At 57.7% G+C, this 23,020-nt stretch overlaps 10 protein-coding genes across 10 annotated transcripts; 4 read left to right on the top strand and 6 right to left on the bottom strand.

The window, feature by feature from the left end:
• Positions 1-1,056: 1,056 nt before the first annotated feature.
• On the top strand, positions 1,057-3,887 carry MFIFM68171_00994 (putative dipeptidyl-aminopeptidase B; the record flags this gene model as incomplete). Its single annotated transcript, XM_071056416.1, has 2 exons — positions 1,057-3,724; positions 3,778-3,887. The coding sequence occupies 2 exons, from the start codon at positions 1,057-1,059 to the stop codon at positions 3,885-3,887; spliced, it is 2,778 nt and encodes a 925-aa protein (XP_070912517.1).
• Positions 3,888-4,140: 253 nt separating this feature from the next.
• Positions 4,141-4,672, bottom strand: MFIFM68171_00995 (Heavy metal-binding domain-containing protein (Fragment); the record flags this gene model as incomplete). Its single annotated transcript, XM_071056417.1, has 2 exons — positions 4,141-4,338; positions 4,418-4,672. The coding sequence occupies 2 exons, from the start codon at positions 4,670-4,672 to the stop codon at positions 4,141-4,143; spliced, it is 453 nt and encodes a 150-aa protein (XP_070912518.1).
• Positions 4,673-5,602: 930 nt separating this feature from the next.
• MFIFM68171_00996 (Glycoside hydrolase 131 catalytic N-terminal domain-containing protein) lies at positions 5,603-6,543 on the top strand (the record flags this gene model as incomplete). Its single annotated transcript, XM_071056418.1, has 2 exons — positions 5,603-6,261; positions 6,315-6,543. The coding sequence occupies 2 exons, from the start codon at positions 5,603-5,605 to the stop codon at positions 6,541-6,543; spliced, it is 888 nt and encodes a 295-aa protein (XP_070912519.1).
• Positions 6,544-6,930: 387 nt separating this feature from the next.
• On the bottom strand, positions 6,931-7,641 carry MFIFM68171_00997 (uncharacterized protein; the record flags this gene model as incomplete). Its single annotated transcript, XM_071056419.1, has 2 exons — positions 6,931-7,360; positions 7,457-7,641. The coding sequence occupies 2 exons, from the start codon at positions 7,639-7,641 to the stop codon at positions 6,931-6,933; spliced, it is 615 nt and encodes a 204-aa protein (XP_070912520.1).
• A 1,955-nt stretch (positions 7,642-9,596) lies between these two features.
• On the top strand, positions 9,597-10,127 carry YIP3 (Prenylated Rab acceptor 1; the record flags this gene model as incomplete). Its single annotated transcript, XM_071056420.1, has 1 exon — positions 9,597-10,127. The coding sequence occupies one exon, from the start codon at positions 9,597-9,599 to the stop codon at positions 10,125-10,127; it is 531 nt and encodes a 176-aa protein (XP_070912521.1).
• Positions 10,128-10,196: 69 nt separating this feature from the next.
• MFIFM68171_00999 (PRA1 family protein-domain-containing protein) lies at positions 10,197-11,377 on the top strand (the record flags this gene model as incomplete). The annotated part of the gene is made up of 2 exons (XM_071056421.1): positions 10,197-10,223; positions 10,289-11,377. The coding sequence occupies 2 exons, from the start codon at positions 10,197-10,199 to the stop codon at positions 11,375-11,377; spliced, it is 1,116 nt and encodes a 371-aa protein (XP_070912522.1).
• A 329-nt stretch (positions 11,378-11,706) lies between these two features.
• Positions 11,707-12,617, bottom strand: MFIFM68171_01000 (Prenylated rab acceptor 1; the record flags this gene model as incomplete). The annotated part of the gene is made up of 2 exons (XM_071056422.1): positions 11,707-12,173; positions 12,269-12,617. 2 exons carry the CDS (start codon positions 12,615-12,617, stop codon positions 11,707-11,709), a joined length of 816 nt encoding a protein of 271 aa, XP_070912523.1.
• A 659-nt stretch (positions 12,618-13,276) lies between these two features.
• Positions 13,277-14,767, bottom strand: MFIFM68171_01001 (Efflux pump azaK; the record flags this gene model as incomplete). The annotated part of the gene is made up of 1 exon (XM_071056423.1): positions 13,277-14,767. The coding sequence occupies one exon, from the start codon at positions 14,765-14,767 to the stop codon at positions 13,277-13,279; it is 1,491 nt and encodes a 496-aa protein (XP_070912524.1).
• Positions 14,768-16,097: 1,330 nt separating this feature from the next.
• On the bottom strand, positions 16,098-17,762 carry MFIFM68171_01002 (2EXR domain-containing protein; the record flags this gene model as incomplete). Its single annotated transcript, XM_071056424.1, has 1 exon — positions 16,098-17,762. One exon carries the CDS (start codon positions 17,760-17,762, stop codon positions 16,098-16,100), a length of 1,665 nt encoding a protein of 554 aa, XP_070912525.1.
• Positions 17,763-21,166: 3,404 nt separating this feature from the next.
• txl1 (Thioredoxin-like protein 1) lies at positions 21,167-22,390 on the bottom strand (the record flags this gene model as incomplete). Its single annotated transcript, XM_071056425.1, has 3 exons — positions 21,167-21,517; positions 21,582-22,141; positions 22,312-22,390. The coding sequence occupies 3 exons, from the start codon at positions 22,388-22,390 to the stop codon at positions 21,167-21,169; spliced, it is 990 nt and encodes a 329-aa protein (XP_070912526.1).
• Positions 22,391-23,020: the final 630 nt, after the last annotated feature.

A 23,020-nucleotide genomic window follows, 5' to 3' on the forward strand; every position in this document is an offset into this window, starting at 1 on the left:
ACGGTAGACATTATCAGTAAGCCGGACTGCACCAAGGCCACTGCATATCACAACAGTCCACGCGGTCTGGTCGGGCGAAACAGCAGGCCGGACAAAAGTGCCGATTCAGTCATGGGGTTTTAGGTAGTGGTCACTGACCGGTTGAAGCAGCCGGCCGGTCATTGACGATGTTATTTACAGCATTGGCCATGGCCGCACCTAGGACCATATAATGGACGCATGGTATGCACATCATTTACAGACTTATCCCAGGGCGGCCCTTTTGTCAATAGCAGACAGCTGCATCATGCTCAACCATTGCGGGACACCATGCATCACGGACATTCGTACGATAGCTCCTGCAGAAGCCAACGTTGGCGCTGTGCTTCAAGATGGGCCGGGCTGGCAACGTGCACGACCCGGCCTCAGCCCGTTGTGTTGGGCGGTTGGGTATATCCTGGCGTTTCATCTCGTTGGCGGTCCGAGGACCACGGACCAGAAAGAGGCCAGTCGTACTGGAAGGGTCTGCTGTGCCATCCGGTGGTGGTGAGGACAGATGCGGTGTCTAAGATAAACTGGACAATGGCCACAGAAAATGAAAAATGCATTACAAAGCCAATATCTGTCCCGGTTTGCAACAGGACGGGCGACCTTACATCCAATCGGGTCGACGTTGTCGGATGTAGCGAGTGTGGTGATGGGAACTGATAGTTGAGATCGCCTAGTAAGGGCTAGTAAGGGTTAGGGTTTTGGTAGAAAAAGACCCTTGCCGGGTTATGGCACCTTGATGTCTCGGCGCTCTAGCAATCGTCACCGCGTTTGCGATCTGTGGCCGAGGCCAGAGCAACCAAATACCAGAGACGGCCTTTATCCGTCCTAATTAAGGCCTGAATAAGCGGCCAATCAGCTATGCTGCGCTTGTCGACAGCACAAAGACCACATTCAAACCAACTCGCCAGGGGCAATTGATTCGGTTGCGACAGGTGCCGCATCTTGGAACGCTGGGCCGTTGTCGGTTGCTCCGTTGTCCGCCCTTCCACTCCGTCGCCGTTATCCATTGTCTGCCCGCCGCCCGCCATGGTTCCCTACTCGGACGACCCGTTCGTCTCCGCCCGCAGACACAACACAAGCCGGAGCAGAAGCGCGAGCCGAACCAGAATGTCTCACGAGTCAGAGTCGTCCGTTTCCACCACGAGCATCGTCTTCGACCGCATCGACGAGCGCGTCGCCGCCAACGATGCAGCGCGTGACAAGGAAGAAGAAGACGATGCGCTCAAGGACGATGCGAATAGCGATGATCTTGAGACCGGTGCCTTCCTCAGCAATGACCGCTCCGGCGCGCAGTCCGGCGCCAAGGGGCAGGGGATGGACCGAGGGATGCGCAGGGCGCTCCTCATCGTCGCCGGTCTCTTGATTGCCGCATGGGTCGCCGGTCTCGTCGTCTACATCTCGACAAAGTCCTACCAGCCCGCCTCGGAGCTTGCCCATGACCCCCAAGCAACTGTACATCGTGGTTCTGGGAAGCCAGTGACGCTCGAGCAGGTCCTCGGCAACTTCTGGCGCGCCGAAAGCCACTCTATAAGCTGGATTGCTGGTCCCGACGGCGAGGACGGCCTTCTGCTGGAGCAGGGTGGCGGAAGCAGGGACTATATCGTTGTGGAAGACGTTCGCACACAAGACCTCGGCGCCGTGAGCGACATGGCCGGTGCTCAAGTGGCCAAGAGCAGAACCTTGGTCCAGAACAGCACTTTTGAATATGGAGGGCAGGCCTACAGTATTGCCAAAGCAGTGCCAAGTAGGGACCTGCAAAAAGTACTGCTAGCGACCGACGTGATATCGAACTGGCGCCATTCTACCTATGCTGCTTACTGGATCTTTGATGTCAGGACGCAGGCCGCCGAGCCATTGGTCCCGGACGAGCCTGGAGTGCGCATCCAGCTTGCCCAGTGGAGCCCAACAAGCGACGCTGTGGTCTTCACCAGAGACAACAATATGTACTTGCGCAGGGTCGGATCCACCAAGCTCGTCCAGATCACCACGGATGGCGGCGCAGAGGTGTTCAACGGCGTTCCCGACTGGGTCTATGAAGAGGAGGTACTTGCCAGCGGCAAAGCGACGTGGTGGTCTGAAGACGGGAATTATGTCGCCTTCCTGCGGACCAACGAGACCGGCGTCCCCGAGTTCCCCGTCCCGTACTTCATCTCAAGACCGAGCGGTACCGAACCTGAGCCTGGCGAGGAATCGTACCCCGAAACTAGAATGATCAAGTACCCGAAAGCTGGCGCACATAATCCCGTCGTCGAGCTGAAGTTCTACGATGTAACCCGCGGAGACGTCTTCTCTGTTGAGATTTCTGGAGGCTTCGACGACGACGATCGTCTCATCACGGCAGTCATCTGGGCCGGCGGCCAAGTCATCGTCAAAGAAACAAACAGGGTCAGCGACGTGATGCGGGTTGTCCTTGTTGACGTGGCTTCGCGCACCGGCAAAGCGATCAGGACGACGGACGTTAAGGCTATCGATGGGGGTTGGTTTGAGATCTCGCATCGGACAACGTACATCCCGGCTGATCCCTCCCGGGGACGGCCCGATGATGGTTATATCGACACGGTGATCCACGACGATGGCGACCATTTGGCCTACTTTACTCCTCTAGACAATCCCGACCCGATCATGCTGACCTCTGGCGACTGGGAAGTGGTCGATGCCCCCTCTGCCGTGGACCTGGAGAGAAACGTCGTCTATTTCATTGCCACAAAAGAGTCGCCAATCCAGCGGCACGTCTACCAGGTCGGGCTCACGGGAGAAGACCTGACTCCTCTCACTGACGTTTCCACGGAAGGCTACTATGCGGCCTCGTTCTCCACAGGCGCTGGATACGCACTTGTGTCGTACAAAGGCCCAGGAATTCCGTGGCAAAAAGTCATCAGCACGCCGGCAAACCCGCACCAATTCGAGCACATTGTAGAGGAGAACAAGGCGCTCGCCGAGAGCGCCAGGAAGTACGAGCTCCCCATTAACATATATGGCACCATCAACGTCGACGGCGCGGCGCTCAACTACATCGAACGACGGCCACCCCACTTTGACAAGAACAAGAAGTATCCAGTCCTTTTCCAACAATACAGTGGGCCTGGCTCCCAGACGGTGGATAAGAAGTTCACTGTCGATTTCCAGTCGTACGTAGCCGCGGCGCTTGGGTACATCTGTGTGACGGTCGATGGGCGCGGAACCGGCTTCATCGGCCGCAAGAACCGCGTGCTCATCCGTGGTAACCTGGGACACTGGGAGTCACACGACCAGATCGCTGCCGCAAAGATATGGGCCGAGAAGAAGTACGTCGATGAGTCGCGGCTTGCCATCTGGGGGTGGAGTTTCGGCGGCTTCAACACACTCAAGACGCTCGAGCAAGACGCCGGGCAAACGTTCCGCTACGGCATGGCCGTTGCCCCGGTCACGGACTGGCGCTACTACGACAGTGTTTACACGGAGCGGTACATGCTTACGCCGCAGACCAACGGGCACGGTTACGACACTAGTGCCATCACCAACGTCTCGGCTTTGGCGCAGAACGTGCGCTTCCTCATGATGCACGGCGTGGCCGACGATAATGTCCATTTCCAGAATTCTCTGACGCTCCTGGACCGGCTGAACCTAGCTGGTGTGGAGAATTATGATGTACACGTGTTCCCGGACAGTGACCACAGCATCTACTTCCACAATGCGAACCGAATCGTTTATGACAGTGAGTCTTGTTTCACACCGATTTTGAGCGCCTATACTGATTCAAGATGACAGAACTGGTCAACTGGCTCGTCAATGCATTCAACGGAGAATGGATCAAGGTGGCTAATGCGAAGCCGAACGGGAACAAGAAGAAGAGACAGCTCGTAACAACGGATCATTAATAGAACGGGGCTGCCAACCCCTTGTACAGCGTCATGACGCGTGGCATTTGGATCAGGCATTGGACAACGGCGTCTTGGAGTTCAACAATATATGGGGATAAACCGGTATTGTCTTTAAAGTGTGCATATTCGGTATCTTGGCAAAATCAAACGTATCTTGACTCCGTAACCTTTCAAACCCAGATCTTGCAAAATTCCCCAAGCCAGTCCCTAAATAAGATCCTCCACCCTTATCAAACCAAGCCCCACCGCCTCACGACGAGATCAACTGCGGAGGCGTCTCCACCGACTCCTCCACCTTCTCAATAATCGCCGCCGTCCCGTAGGCGCACACCTGCGCGAACCCGCCCAGATCCCCGGCGTCGAACCGTAACGCGATGATCGCGTTGCCGCCCCGCGCCTGCGTCTCGGCGACGACCCTGGAGATGGCATCGTTGCGCGCGCTGTACAGCTATACTCCGATATCAGCAACAAAGTTCATAAAAGGGGGTATGCACCTATAGATATATATATATGCCTCAAAAACATACCATGCTCGTGAACCAACGCAGCTCGCCGCCCGCCAGGCTCTTGATCACCATGCCCAACCCCGCGGCCCAGTTGCGCGAGCGCACCGTCAGGCCGTAGACGGCGCCCAGGACGCGGACGACCCGGTACCCGGGCACGTCGAACATGGTGGTGGTGATGACGCCGTTGGTCTCGGTGAAGCAGTGCAGGTCCGAGATCTGCGGGGGGATGTCGGCCGGCCCCGGGTGCTCTTGGTGCTTCTCGGCGTGATGGGACATTGTAGTCCGTCGGCTGAAGAAGTGGGGAGCTATGGTGACGGTGGGTGGGGCGGTTTTTATGGGGAGGTGAGATAGACACTGGGAAGATGTGGTGATGGTGTGTGGTGTTTAATGTATTCAGGAGAGCACAAAGCTATGAACTATGGTGTTGTTCTCTTGTTCTGTCCGAGATGGTCTTCCCTTTATATAGACGAGCAGATGCTTTCCGGCTGACAACGTTCCTCCGATCTTTACTCCCCATTGGCGGCCCAGCCCCCTTGGCCATTCCTCCCTTAGGCCTGACATGATTGTGATTTTGATGAAAGCTGTGGTATTTCGACGCCCAAGTTGATAATGTGTGCCTGAGGCTCTGGATCGTATTTCTCGTATGGACATGGGCACCCGGCTCAGCCACCCCGCCGCCTCCACCTCCACAACGCCATGGGGCTGGGTTCAACCAATGGCTGAGCTGCCTGAGAGACAGAGCCCGAGCGATCAGCGGGTTGGGCACAAAGTGTGATCGGGCTGCGCCATTTGCTCGGCAGATCGGACAACGGAAGGGTTAGGGTTAGGCATAATCTCCAAGCAGTTGCCAAGATTGCGATTTGCACCACCGCTTTCGGGCACCCCGCGGCGGGAGCGAGCCGGCTTCCCCACAAATCCAATCTGGAGATGCGGAGCGTGGTTCCCTTATTACGGGAAACGGCGGTTCCGCCAGGAACAGATTCCGCCATTGAGAAACGGTCAATGAACTCTGTGCGGTTCACGATGCCGCTCGCCAAAACATTTGCCAAAATTCAGCCGGAAGAGCATTGATCGCCTCATCGCCAGAATAGACAATGGGAAATATATTTCAGGGGCGCGCAGCCCTCGCTCCGGTCTCGAGGGCTTCTCTTGATCACGTCTGCGTCTCCTGCCCCTTTGATTGCCTCACCAAGTGAAACTGCCGCGATGCATCACGCCATTCTCCTCAGCCTACTCACGGCAGCAACCACAGTCACTGCTCGGCCCCCGAGCAGCCAGGGGCCTCCCCACAAGGCACATGCCGCAACAGCCATCCAGTGCCCCATCGTCTTCGACGGGCGCGTCAAGGCCACCACGGAGCTGACCGACTTCGACAGCTACGGCACCTCCATCTTCAACCCGGACTATGTCAAGGGTCAGAACCTGAAGTGGAGCCAGATCATCAAGTTCCCCGAGGTTGCCAACGCCCGCTTCGACAACGAGACGCACAAGCCGTTCGAGGTGACCATCAGCGACGCCAGCATCTTCCAGACCCAGCGCGGCTTCAGGAGGGCCGGCCTGCAGTTCCAGGGCGACACCAACAACGGCAGCCCCGGCAGCTCGGGGGTCAAGACGATCCACTTTAGCGTCAAGTGGGATGCCCAGCGTGCCCTGAACCTCAGCCACGAGTACCTGAACGTGTGGCACGAGGCCGCCGACTACTCGGCCAACCAGTTCAACTTCCAGGCCGGCGCCATCCTGGGCCAGTCTAGCCTGGCCCGGGACACGTACAAGGTGCTGAACCGGCAGAACAGGCAGATCTGGTCGACCCCTATTCTGAGGGACGACTGGCAGAACTTTGCCATCACCGTGGATTTCAACAGGAAGTGTGTTGCTCTCATTCTTGTCACCCCGCAGGCAGCCAGCTGACAGCCAGCAGCACCCTCCAAGTGTACTACTCCCAGGGCGACGAGCCGCTCAAGAGCGTCACCAGTGTCGTCTCCAATAACAACGCGGGCGAGGGTCAGTACCAAATTGGTCTGCTAAAGAAGCCGACCGGCACCAGCGACGTGGTCAATTCGGGTTACCAAGAGAGCAATCTCAACGAGGGTCTCATCTACGGCAGCTTGTTTGTTGAGGACAGCGCCGGCGGGTGTATTTCGCTCTGAGAGGGGTTCTTCAGGGGTCCAAATCCAGAGTATGGTCGCAACCTCAAATCATCTCTGTGGTAGGCAGACACCAACAAGTAGACAGAGCCTACAATTTCCGTTCTCAGACTAGAGCCTACACAGCCTCTGAGATAAAAGCAAAAAGAGAAAAGAAAAGAACGCCGGGAGAATATACAGTAACAATACCACATTCATATTCCGTCTAGCTTACATCACCGGCCGAAATAACGTCCAATACTTTACACAAATAACACCCGAACTTTTATCTAACATCACCCCTTGTTTTTTCCTCTGGAAACCACCTGCCCCCCTTCTTTAAGAACAAGAAAAAGAACAAGAAAAAGAAAAAGAAAAAGAAAAAGAAAATAAAAACAAATCCCCTTCTACTCAATCCTCAACCTCCTCAAACCTCCAAGCCTCCACCTCAAACATCTCCGGCCCGGTATACACTTGCCTCGCAAACATCGTGTCCTTCCCCACGACAGGCATTTCCTCGCGGGGGATGAAATGCACCGCCTCCTCACGGCAGTGCGCATCCACCCGCCGCCCGACGCGTAGCTCGGCCCCGCCGTCGCCGTCGTCGCTCTGCATCGTCCAGGAGAACCACCATACCTCGCTGGTGGTGTTGGCAGACGGGGTCGTGGCTGTGGCGGGGGGGTTGGGTTGGTTGTCCTGCTCGTCCCCGGCGGCGTCGGAGCAGCCGGGAGACAAGCACCATGTCCGGGAGATGCTGCTGAGGACTTTCCCTGCTGTGGTGCCCAGCGCTTGGCAGTGGATTGGTGGCTGGGAGGGGGAGGCGGTGACGTCGAAGTTGACGCTTTGGAAAGAGAGAGGCCAGTGTTAGTGGTTGGGAGAATGGATTGTATTATGTATGGCTAGGTGGGTAGTAAGGTGGTGGGATGTGTATACGTACAAGTTCCGGTGGCTGAGGACGACGGCTCCCGCGGTCAGGTTGGAGATCTGGAAGGGCGTGATGGGAATGACGCGCTCCAGGGCAGGGTGGGCGGGCGCGAGTCCCGTCCCTTGCGGGTGTGGGAGAGCGGCACCGATGGCGGAGCCGACGATGGCAGTGGTAATGAAGACGGTTTGGAAGAACATTGTGCTTGTCCTGCTGTCTGTTCTATGATGGGGGTATTCAATGATTCCGAGTGGTACTCTTCCGGATTGGATTTGAGACGTTCAACGAGGACAAACGGGCTGGCTGATATAGGGGACGGACGTCCAAAGGCACATCAGGTGAGAAAACAAACGAGATTATCTGCCAGCAATCGAGAATGTTCGATGCTGGAGCGCCCAGAGCCGAAGGTGGATTAAACCTGAGTTGGAGAACGTTGGCGCCACTCGCTAATCTCTGCTATCTTGCTACAAATGCCTTCCACCGCTTGAGACCAAGTCGACTGTGCCATCGCCTGCCCGGTAGGCTCTTCCAGTGATCTCGGGTCCTGGCAATCGAACACTAATTCGACGTCACAGGGTCGTCTTGCAATCCGTGCTATAACGTGATGTGGTTGTCGGTTGTACACCTGTCTTTATATTAATGCCGAGTGCCGGGTGCAATTCCACCTCCTTCCCTTCCTATCCTTGCCCTCGGTCCTCGGGCCGCCCAGTCAAATCCCGGGTTAGAAATAGGTGTGCGGGAAGATCACTGTTTATTACCATCCACCACCGTCTTGGTCTCCCTGAGACGTCATGGGTGTCGACGTTCTCGTCACGGGTGAACCCCCAAGACGATCATCATGTTGATGAAGAGCCTCTCGCCCCCGTCGTTGAGTACACTCACTTAGAGCGGTCAAGTTTAGCTGTGTACCGTCACACCGCAGGATCCTAGGTATGGGCCCCGGACCGGGACCGACTTGCAGCCCCAAACTGCATTACCGTGGGTAGCTCAGCTGCCTTACATAAAAATATCCTTCTTTTTGGCTAATCAACCCCAGGTGCGTCTGATTGGGCAGTTGGCGGCACACACCACACAACTGCCTGCAGACCATGATCGGAACGCGAGGCCTGTGAGATGCCCGAGCGGCCGGGTTTGGGCATGAATTGCGACTCGCACAGATTCCCGTGCTCCGTGGTGCCCCGCCTAGTCTGGCTTCTCGATGGTCAACGGGCGCATGCAGCGGGAAAGGCTTCCCGCCTTTTTACTTGGATGTCTGCTGTGCTTACTGGCTATAGCTGCCCTGGCCCTTAGCGGTGGGCTGCAGAACGCAGGCGTGCCGCCCCACCGCCAACTCAGCACCTGGCAGCTTCCCTGCACCAGAGGAAGCTAGAAAATTTGGCTCCTGTCCGCTTTTTCGTCCTCTCCTTTCTCTTCCCTTTCCCTTCTTCATCCCCTTCCGACCCAACCCAAGCATCGCTGATGACTTGGATGAGGGTGAATTAGGGTGGGGAAGTTGGATTGGAGAGTGCGGCTCCGACACTGACCGGGGTGCCACTAGGACGGCGCCGGGGCACGCCCCGTGGCTCGCTTCGGAGATCACCATCTCGGCCCCTGTTCGAAACCCAATTCCTGGTTCTCCTTTCCAATTTTGATTTTTGTCCTTTTTTTCCCTTCCCCCTCGAGCAACACGTACTCTCGAATCACCACCAAGCCGTCACATAAACAGAGATTCGTCATCGGCGGCGCGCGGATTACGTATCGACGACGACATCGCCGTAAGCCTTTCTTTGTGATCGGTTTTGGGTGCCTAGTCAGGTACAGTACGTAAGGCCCCCAGCACTGCAATTGCCCCGCTATCGGGTAAGCAAGCAATAAAAAGGCTTGTGCCAATGGCCCCCTTGTCCATTTTAGTGGCCGCCCGCAAATTTATTTTTATTCGTCCCAAAGATTGACGCGTTCTTGCCAGATCTCCCTACCGGCATCCAACAGCTCGCTTTGTCGGCGCATGTCGTCTCTTTCCGCCGTGCTGGCATTTAAGCACTGCACACAAAGACACTTCGGAGCACTCAGCGCTTGAGTCCCAACCCTACTACCGCTACCAGGTCTAATTGCGCTCACATCCGCGACCAAAACCACGAATCCTTGGTTCGACTACCCCCCTACCGACATCTCCAAGATGGCGCGGATACAGATCCCGATAGACGTCTTGACGTCCCGCCTGAACCTCCAGGAGCGTTTCGCCAGCATGCGCTCTGGATCCGTCGGCAGCCGCTTCTCGAATCTGCGGCCCATCTCCGAGTTCCTCGACGTCAAGCGCGTGAACAAGCCGGCCAACTTCGCTGAGATGCAGTCGCGTGTCAACTACAACCTCGGCCACTACTCGAGCAACTACGCCGTTATCTTCACCATGCTCTGCATCTACGGCCTGCTCTCCAATTTCTGGCTGCTCTTCGACATCATCTTCGTCGTGGTCGGCATGTACCTGATCGGCAAGCTCGACGGCCACGACCTGGAATTTGGGCAACAGCGCTTCTCGACGGTCCAGCTTTACACGGGCCTGTACGTCATCGCCATTCCGATCGCATTGATCTCTGGCGTTTTTGGCACCATGATGTGGTTGATTGGTGCCAGCGGCGTGGTCATTCTCGGCCACGCTGCTCTTTTGGACAAGCCGATCGATGAGGCTTTTTCCGGGGAGGCGGTCTAGGTGGTCGGCCGCGAGCTCCCAAACCTGCGCCCCAATGGGGAAGACCATCGAGGCGCGAGAGGAGGATACATGAGGCGCGCAACGGAGAGGAGGAGAGTTGGTGGGATTTTGGCCAGCGGGTCGTGGAGGAGCTGGTGAGCGATGATGACGGCGATATACAGGGCGCCGGACCGGTTACAAATGCATTGGGACATCGGTTTATTAGTGATCCGCTTCGATTTACGGGAGTAGACTTGGGTGAAAGGGACGGGAACACTCGATCACGGAGGGCATATGGATACGATGACGAGACTTCGGACGAATCAGGTCAGGATTCGGGCGGCGAAGGCGACCAGGTGCGGCTGCCGCTCCTGGATCCTGAGGAGGAAGCGCTCGCTGACGCTGCGATGGCACGGATACAACGGGCTCAAGCGAAGGGCAAGAAGGACGTCAAACTGAGCAAAGAGGAGCTGGCTGCGTACCAGCGGCGGCTACAGCGCATGCAGGAACAAGAGCGAAGACAACGGCGGGAGGAGCGAGTTGCCATTCCCATCTCGCAACTCGATCCAATTTCTCGGAAGAGGCATTCGCTGGGCGGCGACAGCCCCCCACAGCCACCCTCTCCCGAGTTGGGAGAAGACCGAGCGTCAGGCTATCCGCCGATGGGCTACTTTCCGCCCCCGTCATCTTCGCGTGCGCTCCCACGGTCTGGGACCGGTTCATCAAGGACGCCCAGTCGGGCCGCCACCGACAGGGAACCGAGTTCTTCGCCATTCACATATAGCTATGTCCGCGCGGATCAGCCGCCGGCTGCCCGCCACCACTCGGATCCATCAGCGGGCAGGCCAATGGGGGACTCGACGGCTGATCCCTTTCAGTTCATGACGCCGGGCACACGGGCTTCATACCACGCCGCGGGCGGGTCCGTTCGGAACAGTGTCCTAGATGTCGTCGACATGTACGACAACTACGGCGACGCCAGCCGGCGACGAAGCAGCGGCGACCCGCGCGAGGGGGAAATATCAGACAGGGCCGATGCGGCAAACGGCTTGCCCCGTGGAGCAAGAGTCAGCAGTTCCGGAAGCGCCAGCCGTGGTCGTCCACGGGACAGTATTGACGGACGTCCGGAACCCGTGCCCGAACGGAGATCGACGCGGGATCGAACACCGCCGCCGCCTTCAAAGAAGACATCGTCGGCCCAATTACCCCCTGTTAAACGCAAGTCCGTGTCCGGCACCGTCAAGTCGTCCGGGCGAAAGAAAGGGAAATAGGTTATCCTAATGAGTCTGCTGAGCAGATGAATCCGAAGTGATTTGAGTCTACCGTTCCTATGCATCGAAGTAAAAAGTGGGAAAACCTGGGCGTTGTCTTACTGCAGTGATAGACTTAGTATTTGATGTTAATGCATTTTTTTCTCTCTGGTCAAATCGCTGTCACTTGCGCAAATCGAGCAACAGATCAACCAAACCACTTTTGGTATAAAATAGGACAAAGTACCCAAAGAAACGCCCATCATACGGTTGCAAAAATCCACCCAGAACCCATGCCCTCATTTTCTCGTCCATCATGGCTACCGTCGAAAGCGTCAATCAGAGAAGCATCACGAAAACATCTTGGCAATCCCCTTCCATCCTCCGCCCCACCCGCCCGCTCCCCGTCCCAGGAAATCCTTCTCCACAGTCCTCCGCTCCCACTGCATATTTCCGTCCCGGCCCCTCTCGACAAAGGCACTGCTCCTGGTCACGTTGCTCCCGCTGCCCACGCCGTTCTTGACCAACCGCACGGCCTCGCCGACGAGCCCGGCCGAGTCACCGGCGCCGGCCTTGGCCGCCACGCCGAGCATGCGCTCGACGAAGGGGGGCAGGCGCAGGCCGAAGCGCGCGAGGAGCGCCGTCAGCGCCCCCGTCGTCACCAGCGGCATGATGACCAGCATGAAGACCTTGACGGGGTGCCGCTTGGCGTAGTAGACGAGGTCGCGGAGCAGGCGCTTGAGCTTGCGCAGCGCGCGCGCCACGAAGCCCGGCCGCGGCGACCGCTTGTAGTGCGACGTTCCACTGCCGCCGCCGCCTGGTGGAAGGGAAAGACGGGGGAGGTTAGTCATGAGGGAAGGATAAGTGAGAAGGGGGAGGGGCGGGCCGGGAGTGTATTGGAGAGGGACCTACCGAAACCGCTGAAGAAGGACCGCGTCGACACGTTGGGCAGGCTGAAGAAGGACGACCGCTTGTCGTCGTGGTCGTGCCGGCTTCGGTGCCCCCGCCGCCTCCGCCGGTCGCTGTCGCTTTCGCTGCTGCCGCCGCCGCCGAAGAAGGAGGCTGCCATGCCGGTTATCCCACCACCACCACCTCCACCTCCTCCGGTAGTTGAGTGAGCGCCGTGGGAGTGTCGGTGCCGGGAACGGGAGCGGGAGCGGGATCGGCTCCGGTGATGGCGGCTGCTGCGGTGGGACTTGGAGCGCTTCGAGTGCGAGGTGCGCGCCGAGATGACGGACGCGGCGTCGTCGAGCATGCCCATTCTGTGCTGCTGTTTGGTTGGCGCGGCGGGAGTGGGCTTGCTTTTATCAGTCGTGTCAAGCTCTCGTAGCTTTGCAGCGCAATGGGTTTCTTTGCGGTGGGCTTCTCGGCGCGGATGGGGCGTTAGTGATGGTGGGGCCTGGTTTGCTGTCGCTATCGTGGCATGCGCTGGATCGAGAGCAGTTCACTCGGGACAATTGATGGAGCCACCCGCTCTGAGCCAGCACCGTCAGGCTTGGGCAAGTCTGAGGAAGATCGACACAGAGGTTCTGATGCGGCAGCCCGCAGCCCCCGGCACACCGCCCCACGAAATTCGTGAGGCTGGGGTTGCAGATCGGTCCCAGAAGATCTTCCAGGGGTCCAAGTGGAGAACTGGCCCGCTGAAGCGGCGCTTGGATCTTGGCGGCCATAGCTTTACTGTAGGTTTCCCTAACCCTGGTTTATTACTGATAATACCTGATATTCTGTTTGGAGCAATTCGCTTTATTAATCACGAAGGCCACGAAGGCGCAATCATGAATTGCATTGACCAGGCCCAAGCGGAAAGATCTTGAGTAGTTCCTATCTAGGTACCCAAATTTTGTCTGCTTCCCAGCTTCTATAATCCTGTATATCCTCGATCTATCCCCAACCTATCCCCAATCTACCCCCAGTCTGCCCTCAGTCTATCCTCTCGGACTCTCCCCCCTCTCTCTGCCTCTTCAGCTCATCATAATCGGGCATGTACCTGCTGATGACGGTAAAACCAAGCGCAATGACCACCATCAAGACCCAGATAGCATACCCCCACAGCAGTTGCGTGCGGGCGCCTACAGCGAACAGGCTCGCAAACAGGGCGGGCGAGAACGACCGGACGCCGCTGACGATGGACAGCGCCACGGCGTTGAGCGTGCCCAGCGTCACAGGACTCGGCGAAACATCATTGAGCGCCAGCTGAATCGCCGTGAACGACATGCTCACGCCGCAGCCGAGGCACAGCAGCGTTGGGGCGATAATCCAGAATGCCGTGACACTCGCAGGACTACCCTCACGCAGAAGCATATTGAAAACTGGGAAGAGGGCGAAGAAGAAGGGGTACGCTGTAGAGCATGCCCTCAGGACGCCGTTGGTGCCAATGCGGTGGTGAAGCGGCGGGAAGGCCAGCAAGATCCAGACGGCCTGCGACAGCCCAGTGAGGCCCATCATGAGCGAGATCTGCAGCGGCGAGAAGCCGAAGCCGCCAAGATCCACCTTGGTATACCAGAACACGTGCACGATGGCGGTGTAGGAGAAGGCAAGGAGCATGATGTGGGCGTAGGAGTAGAGGACGACGGGCACCCCTGGCGACTTGACGAGTTCCCATGTAGACAGCGGCTCGGGATTCGTGGCAGCGGACTCCTCGCTACCGCCACCCGGCCGCTTGACCAGCGTCTCTTCGACAAACAAAGCAGTGACGACGACAGCGGACAGGCCCATGGCGCCGACTACCAGGCTGGGAAGAAGGTAGGGGTATTCGATGAAAAGCTGGACGTTTCCAAAAACGCCATGATACTCCCGTGCCGGGTCGGCGAACACTCCGCCGATAAGGGGCCCGAACAAGATGCCCATATTGCCCGCGAAGGCGAACCAGCTAAAGGAGCGGGCCTGCGTCTTGGAGGTGCTGTGCTCCGAGATCATGGTGCGGATGGTCACGATGGTCCCGGCAAAGACGCCAGCCAAGCAACGGAAGAGAGCCATCTGCCAAATGGTCTTCGCCATGCCGAACATGGCCGTCGCCAGAGAGACGCCGAACAGCGAGAAGACCAGCACGGGCTTGCGGCCGAAGCGGTCTGCCGCCTTGCCCCAGAAGATCATGACGAGCATTTGGGTGAGCGAGAAGAGTGACTCAATTAGGCCGCTGTAGAAGCCGGCGTCGGTGTGGGCGAGCTTGCCGTTCTCCTGTGCCATCTGGTTGATGTAGGGGAAGATGGAGAAGAAGGCGACGGGTTCGACCCAACGTGCATAGCAGAGTAGCACGATCTGCCGCACGGGCAGCGGCTTGTCGTCGTCGTGGCTGCTCCCGGCATCCTGGGCATGCTCGACAGCTTCGTTGGTTGGCGCGACATCCCCTTCGGCCAGCAATGGCGTCTGCTCGGTAGCACCCTTAGCCGTGTCATCGCCGTGGGCCCTCATCTCGCCGGACGCAGTGTTGCTGCTTCTAATAAGGGAAATGGCCGGATTTCAGAATTGAAACAAAACCTGTAGGTTTGCTCATTGTTCGAATCTACCAAGGATGTGTCAGCCCCGGCAAAAACCGAATACGGTCTTACGGTCTTCGTCCGAGGCAGGCAAGTATCCGACGCGTTTTTCCCATTCAACAAACTAACCCGCCGTCCATTGGTCAGAACCTGTAAAGTGGAGACCACCGGGAAACGGAGGCCGGCGAGCGGGAATCCCGTGAAGCCCGAGTCAAAGCAACCCCGTATCCGACCCAACTTCACATCCGGGACCCTCACATCATCTCGTCCGTGGATAACTAACGGTACCGTCGCACAGATTTTAAATGGGCTCCAGCAAAGAACACGGTGCGCTGACTACGTTGCATCGCCCACGGCTCCACGTTCAACCGGCAGTTGAGCTGCCCGATGTGGAAGGCGACGGCAGCCCGAGTTCTCCGCGGTCAGCGTCGGAGTTGCAACTCACATGTAACGCATGGGTTCTGGTGTGGCTTTGCTCACAATCCGGTTAAGGGGGCCCGTGTATTACCCTGCCATCTTTGGTTTGTAATCTCTTGGGATAAAGTTTGGAGTCGTTCTTACACCGGGAACCGTCCGTGATAGGTGAACCGACGAGGGCTCCCCAGCCATCCGGCTGCTTGGAACAATCTGGGTGGGATTCTGCATTTAATCAAGGACGCCGCACGACCACACTTTTGCCGCCCGGTCGTAGCGTTGAAAACGACCTTCTAGAATGGTCTGTCCCTGGCAGTCCTGCATGGGCATGGTCAAGGGAGCCACCGCTTGGAGCCCAACGCCCCGGCGTGCCGCCGCCTTCCTTTGTCTTGGGCCCTCGGGGGGAGGTGAGCCCTCAGGAGGAGGTGAGCCCACCGGGTCACCTTATTTCCCGGCGTATGCAGTTCACGGTAGAACAACCACACAGGAAGGAGCTCGGTCAGTGATACTTCGTCCATAAGCCTGAAATCTATGGAAGTGTATATGCCCAAAGGTATGCCAATGAACTCTCGACAGAGAAAAACCCTGTTAGACCAGGACCGTAGTGTATATTATTCATTTGCCAGTTCGTCTTGCCATTAAACGAGCGAGGGTATCTCTGTACATTCATCGCAAATCATTTCCCATCTCAAGCACCCTGCTCCGTTACGCTGGCCGAGTAGTAAACCAAAAACGAAAGAAAATAATACCACAACAAACGACAGGCTTTTCCTTTTTATACCCAGCTCTCTCGACTCCAGAAGCGACGGTGTCAAGTCTCTACCACGAGCACCTAGCTCAGACCCATCCATCTAATGAACCCCGCCCCTCGTGTACCTCCACAACAAGCTCGCCCCCTTCAACTTCAACTCGGGCATCTTCCCATTCCCACCACCACCGCCGCCAGCACCCCTCTCCCTTCCCTTGGGCCCCTTCCCCATAGCACCCCAGGGCATTGCCCCGTTCCCACCACCATAATACCCACACGCCTTCGCACGGTACCCGTCCCACCCAGACCCAAACGCCCAACCCGCTTTTCCCTCGTCGATGCCCTCCCCCTCCGTCGCCAACCCCTCCGTCGCCAACCCCTCCCCCTTCCCACCTCCCGCCCCAGCCCCAGCCCCAGCCCCAGCTCCAACCCCAGAACCGCTACCGCTGGCGCTAGCACAGACCATAGCCCGCAAGAACCTCCTCCGGAACCGCCGCCAGTCGTCGTTGGTCGGCCACGGGTCGCACCACTCGGCCTCGTCCCCGCTCTCGTCGCCGTTGTTGCTGTTATTAGTGTTGCTGCTGTTGTCCGCCATCATCATGGCCGCCACCTGCTGGTCCCACATGGCGTCCTCCCGCTCCTCGTCGAGGTCCAGCGGGTAGTAGAGCAGCTCGTTGGCGTGGTGGGGGCGGAGGTGCGGCGCCGCGTTGATGTTGGCTTCGATGTCGAACTTGAAGCGGTACGCTTGGTGGACTTGTTGATGCTGGTGTGGTTGTTGCTGCTGCTGCTGCTGCTGCTGTTGTTGTTGTTGTTGCGGGCGAGGTGCGGTGGGCTGGGGGTGCGGTTGGGATGGATGTTGATGTTGATGTTGATGCTGATGGTGATGGTGATGCGGGAATGGGGGGAGTGGTAATGGGGTAGGCGGGACGGGGGATGTGGATGCGCTGCTGGCGACGGAAGAAGGGGGGCTTGCTAGGCTATTGGTGGTGCCGGTGGTGGCGGCGATCATTGACGGGGTTGAGAGAGGGGAGAGCGTGGCCGTGGCGCTGTTGCCCGCTGTGCTGGCTGGTGGAGAAGGGTATCCGAACCCAGGGGTAAGGACAGGGGCATGGCCCGGGAGAGGCGCCATCATCGGTGGGCTGTAGCTGTTTGGGATTGGCGTCATGGTCCCTGGGAAGCGAAAGTCGAATTCAAACTGGAATTCCTGGTGGACGATGAAGATCAAGGTCTTCAGCTTCGGGAACTTGGCCAGGCTCGATAGGAGTTTGCCCATGTTGTTCTTGGACACTTTCCGGCCCAGCACCGGGTGGAAGATGCCCGGATAGACGCCATACGATGTCCCCAGCGCGAGCCGGGTTGCATGGTCACGCACCAGAGGGATCTGGCTCATGAAGTGCAGCGTGCGGTGCAGCCGCTTGACGAGAAGGTAAGGCTCGAGGAGGAGCATGTCCCGCGACATGTCGACGAATTTGGTCGTTGCGCCGAGCGTCAGAGGCTTGTAGTGGCGCAAGACATAATATCGGCTCTCTTGACATACCGCCGCCAGCGCCGGTGGAGGTTCTGGGTGCACGTTCGCAAACATCAGCCCCTGCTGCGGCGGCGTCTTTTGTTTAGAGTTGGGCGCATCCAGCACCTCGTATACCCGGGCGTCTGGCAATGCATACTCCCAAATCATCATCCTGATCTCTGCTGGGAGTCGCTGAAAGTTGGTGAATCGATCCGGTGTCTGCACTGGGCAGCACCGGGGAAAGAGTTGGTCGTAGTGCATGGCGATTTTGCCTCGAGCCCGCGAGCTCTGTGAATCTCCCTCTGCTGTAGCCTGTTGTAAATCAGGATATATCGCGGCTTCTGTAGTCGGCTGAACCCGCCTCGCTAGGGTCCTTCTCCCGCGTTGTCGAGCTTTGCGAATATACCCGGCCCAGCCTCTCGGTCCAGATGGCCACGTCAGGTTTTGTCTCCGCACCGTTAATTTGAGCCGCTTCCCGACGACAGGCCACCGAAAGAGAGAGAGAGAGAGAAAAATAGCTGGCTGAGATATAAGAACGTCGGCAGTCCGCTTTGAATAACACAACTGTTAAGGGCTCTTTGCCTTGGACCGAGCACCTCCGCGCGAGTACCGATGCCCGCTCGTGGTTCCACCGCAAGTTCCGCGCTGCAGGACACAGGGAGAGTCCGGCTTATAAAGAGCTGACTGGTAATGATGGTGTGTAGCAGGCCACAACGTTTGGTTTCCGAGCTGATACGGTGCAGCAGCAGATCTAGAATGAAGGGAAATTATATTGCGAGCGGCAGCACAGGGCGCAGTATCACGTCATCTACTCTCGCAGGTGTCAATGGGGGGCCGGAGGCGAAGAAGTAGTCGGGAAAGAGATTGAGAAGTGCAAGAGACCCCGGGCACACATCAAGTTTTCTGGGGCAAAGCGGTGGCTTTCGGCTCCGGTCACTTGACAAAAGCAAGCAGGGAGGGCGAACCAAGAACTGCTCGAGTACCTAGGAGAGCCTAGGCAGAGCGACCCGAACCCGGGAGCTAACCGGGACACATGTTTGGAAACGAGCTCGGACAAGCCTGCCATGCGCGGGCTTGCTCGCCCGGGGGGGGGGGGGGGCCAAGGGAGTGTGTATCCTTGACACCTGGGAGGAAGAAGAGCAGGAGACGAGATGAGAAATGGGAAACAAGGGCCAAACCTTCCGCAAGAGGCAATCTCTCACACGGGACTGGCCGGCACAGCAGTGGTCAGAGCGGGAAAATAGGGGCCCACGGCCCATCCGACGCTGCCGATTGCTGGACGAGTTAGCAGGCTTGGTCATGTTCATGTCAATTTCGGTCTCGCAAGTGCCTTGAAGAGGCAGCTGGCAGCCCCCGAGCGCCCAAACAGTTGTGGCGACTGGCCCGTCAGCTGGGGCCTCGGCCTGACTGCTAGGGGGAAAGGCGGCATGGGACGGGCGTAGGGACTTTGGGGGTCCTTTGCCCGCGTGGTACCGCGCGCTCCAGAGGTCAGTGAGGTCAGAGGAAGGGACTTGCTGCAGAACAGGGGGGAAGGGTACGTGGCCATGGAAGTGGGCGAGCTATTCTTAGTATATAGGGGCCACGTTCTAATGCTGCAGCGCTCCAATACATTAGTTCCTCAGGCTTACCGATCTTGGGACCCATGGCAACGTGCCGTCGACAGAGAGTTGCGGTTGTGCGCCGGCTTTCGTGATCGGGTAGGTAGCGTAGGAGTGGGGACGCCGAGGTAGCGGTAGGGGGGTTGGTCCGGGATGGGTGCTGGCCGATAGGCGAGCTGACGGGACGGTTGGGAGGCGTTTTAGCGGTTCGGCAGGAGCCAAGAAACAATGACAAGCCAGCCCCGGAACGAGCAGAGTGCGTGGTGGGCATGGGGCAGGGGGTGGGGGGGGGCCGCGAGGGGGGAAGAGGCTGTCATGCCCGGGTACGTACCGCATGGCAATAAATTGGAAGCGAGCTCGAGCCGGCGAACGGGTTGGGGATACTGTTGTAGAGAGCGCGGGCGAGAGAAGGACAAGGTAGCATGTGGGGATAAGGGGATGTCAGTACCACCTTGGACATGGATACAAAACATCGAGGTAGTATGGGAACCCCGGCGATAGGGGGCATTTTGAGACCGAACAGACCGCCGCGAGCTGCGTATGGCGCGGGGAAGGCCCTCGAAATGCCTTATCCCAGACAGCGACTACACGTCCAGAAACTCGAAACAAAACGCCCGCCGTCGATCACTCTCGACTTGTTTGGCAGCTACTCAACCGGCGGCCAGTGACTGGCGAGCACGATGCGATGCGATGCGATGCGATGCTGAGCGGCACAGAAACACCAAGCAAAACTAAGGTAGCTAGTTACCTGGCAGGAGGCTGTTTGCGAGCTGCCCTGTGGTTGGGGCTCGGGGCAGCGTAACAAGAAATAATGCGCGCAAGTCACCGCCAGAGAAGCGTGCGTCGGGCTGGCGAGGGTTGCGTGACATATATGAGCGCCTCCTTTTAATCAATCTTGTCGACTGTCGCATTCGTCTCTGCTTGGCCGGCGACTGGTCACTTGCGCGGTCACTTGCGCGGCGATGAGGGAGTCCGCCCTTCGAATGCGGAAGGCCCTCCGACGCTGAGGGGTGGCATCCAAGCGCCAAATTCGGTCGAGCAACAGTGGGGCCTTGGAAGGCCCGAGCCAGCCCTGTCCGCCCAGCGCACGAACTGCTGATGGGGGGGCTTTCCCCAGAAAGCGGGAACACCGCTGCAAGTGTCGGGTCACTGTTCTTCCGGAACTTTCCAATAGATTGCTTCCGATTGGCTGTTCGCCCTCGAGTTCGCTGACTAAGAGACCCCATCGACCCGCCAAAAAATTTTAGAATATCAACAACCAGATCCAAAATTCGCTTTTGCTTCTCTTCTCTCTTTTTTTCCTCGTGCGGCGCCACAACATATCAAAACATTACCCGTGTTGCTCGGATCCTGTTCCTCTAGGGGAATCTCAATGGTACTCGTAGCGTCAGTTGTGGCACAGAACAATCATAATTGCAGGCCGGCTTCCCCATCAGTCAGTCCACCGAGAAGAAACCCTCAAGGCTAGGTGGTGGTGGGGAGGCCGGACATTTTTCTTTGCTTGTTCATGCAAGCGCGCGACGGCTAAAGTTGGGCTCCGCGATGAGGCTCTTCGCAAGAGGCTGGGGCTGTCGTGGTTACCGGGGATCGCATTTCTGACCGAGACCTGGTCTGCTCGCTAAGGCGGCTATTATCGACGGCTCTTCCCAGGCATTGCACACATGATGCTCAAACGTTTCTCCCGTGATCAATGCTGTAGAAACCAGGAATCTCGACGGTCAATTGTTCGTTCTGCGCTGCAGATCCCGTGATCATCTCAGTACCATGGTTCCAAGGAATGAGTTGGGGTTGGCAACCACCGTTGTGGGGGAGATGGTGCTTAATTTATCCGTGGCCGGTATTCTGATATGCAATGCCAGCGAGGTTGGGTGTGCAATCAATCATCTCCCGCACTTGATGATGATTGGAAGCCCAGTAATCAGCTGCGGCCAAGACGCCTCGCATCAACCCTCTGCCGCCCCAGCCACACTCCACCCAAGGACCCTCATCTCGATTCCACCTCCGTCTCTATGCGAAGCCCTGTCGTCCTGCCATCCTTCATTATCCAGCCCCTTTCCCATCGACTGGTTACTCGCCGGGCTCATCGCCAATCTTCTCCAGTTTACCCATTTCCCGCTTCTCACCAGCCTCCCCGATCAACCTCAGCCGGTCCAGCCTCACCTTTTCGCCCTCGCCGTCTCCATCCACAACGAACACGACCAAGCTGGTGATGTTCTGGAACTTGACATAGCGCAGCGGGATGTTGGCAGTACCGTCGGCGTTCCAGTCCTTCTCGGAGAGCACGATTTCTTGAGTCGCACTCAGATCCTCGGCCTCATCGAAGCCCATGTTGTGCGGCTTGTTGGTGAAGAGCTTGATGGTGCGTGGCCTCATCGGCGCATCCTCGTCGTCGTCAACACTCGGGGGCAAGGACGTGATCTAGACCAAGCTGATTAGCACGCTGCTAGTGGCACGCGGCTAAAGTTTGCGCTTGTAGCCGTACCTGGAGAGTGTGGAGTTTCAGCATCGACTGGAAAGGTGTGAAGAGCAGCAACTGCTCGTCCGTGTCGCTCTCGACCCAGTCTTTGGTTGAGCCCTTCCCGCCTGACAGTGTGCTGGGTTTTGCGCCGTCGAACAGCACCCGCACGCCGCCAGCGTCGGGATCGACGTTCAGGAGCTCGCACCGCTGTAGTTCGATCTGGTCCGTAATGTCTGTGTAGCCGCGTGGTAGCCCAGCGCCGCGCCAGTTGGTGTTGCTGCTGCCACTGCCACTGCCACTGGCCTCGCCGCCCCCGCCGCTGAGGTTTTGTACCTCGTCGCTGAGCTTCTTGACTACGGACTGTAGCCGGAGCGGGTCCGCGCCCTGCACTTTGTCCGCGACCTTGCCATTGCGGAAGAAGATAAATGTAGGCAGTGCGGTGACGTTGTATGCCTTTGCAATGTCTTTCTGGTTGTCGGTGTTGATCTTGACAAACGTCGCAAGGTTTGGGCGCGAAAGGGCCTGAGAGAGCTGCTCGAAGATGGGGGCGACCTGTTTGCAAGGAGCGCACCAGTCGGCGTAGACTGCAGATGGCAGGGTCAGGTCAGCGAATCTATCGAGCGGGCGCAGGTGTGTCTAACACCAGGGGAAACAATAGAATGCAAGAACACTGGCAACGAGCGATGCTGTAAACCGCGTCATGGCGGGGTAAGAGGGCGGGCGCGACGGGTATGCGAACGCATGAGGCACTCACAATCTGCCACTACGAGCCTGGAGGACTGCAGCAACTCGTTAAACTGCGATGGCGACGAGATAGTAACCGTTTTCGACATCTTGGGCGACGGCGCTTGTGAAAAGTCGTGAAGAAGGAATTCGATGACAGCAGAAGCCTTGCCCCGCGACAAAGTTGGCGCCTGCAAGGAACCGCCAAGGTCGCCCACTTTCGTCTGTCCCGAGGTGGATAGCAAGCTAGTCCTAAAACGGCTAGTGGAAAACTAGCCCGCCGGCCACTTCTCCTGCCGAGGCAACAGTTCAGTGAAACTCGAGCGACTGATCTTGTTAGTATACAATATCCTTAATTAGGCAAGGCGATATAAAGCTGTTATCATCGATTTCAAGCTCCCGCCGGACGAAGTTCGGTCTCCACCTGCATCTTCAACAACATCCCCAGATATTTGCCTGCCAAGAACCAATCCTGGGCTGAGTCCTCTGGCAGACTGAGATGCCGATTTTCGTTGTGTAGCTACATACATCACCCTACAGAAATGGGCTGCTCTCCTGATTGACCTAATATACCGAGCTGCGACCGCGACGGTTAACTGCGATGATGACCTCAAGTCCCTCCTTTGGTCGTTGTCCCTTTCACTTTCAACCCTCTCCGCTTCAGGGTACTCCTCCCTGCTAGCTCCTGATGGCCAACTGAGTAGCTCACAACGATCACTAAGATATACGGTTAATCGTTC

This window comes from Madurella fahalii (assembly GCF_045866475.1).
Source record: "Madurella fahalii IFM 68171 DNA, scaffold_1, whole genome shotgun sequence".
Taxonomy (NCBI): Eukaryota; Fungi; Ascomycota; class Sordariomycetes; order Sordariales; genus Madurella; species Madurella fahalii.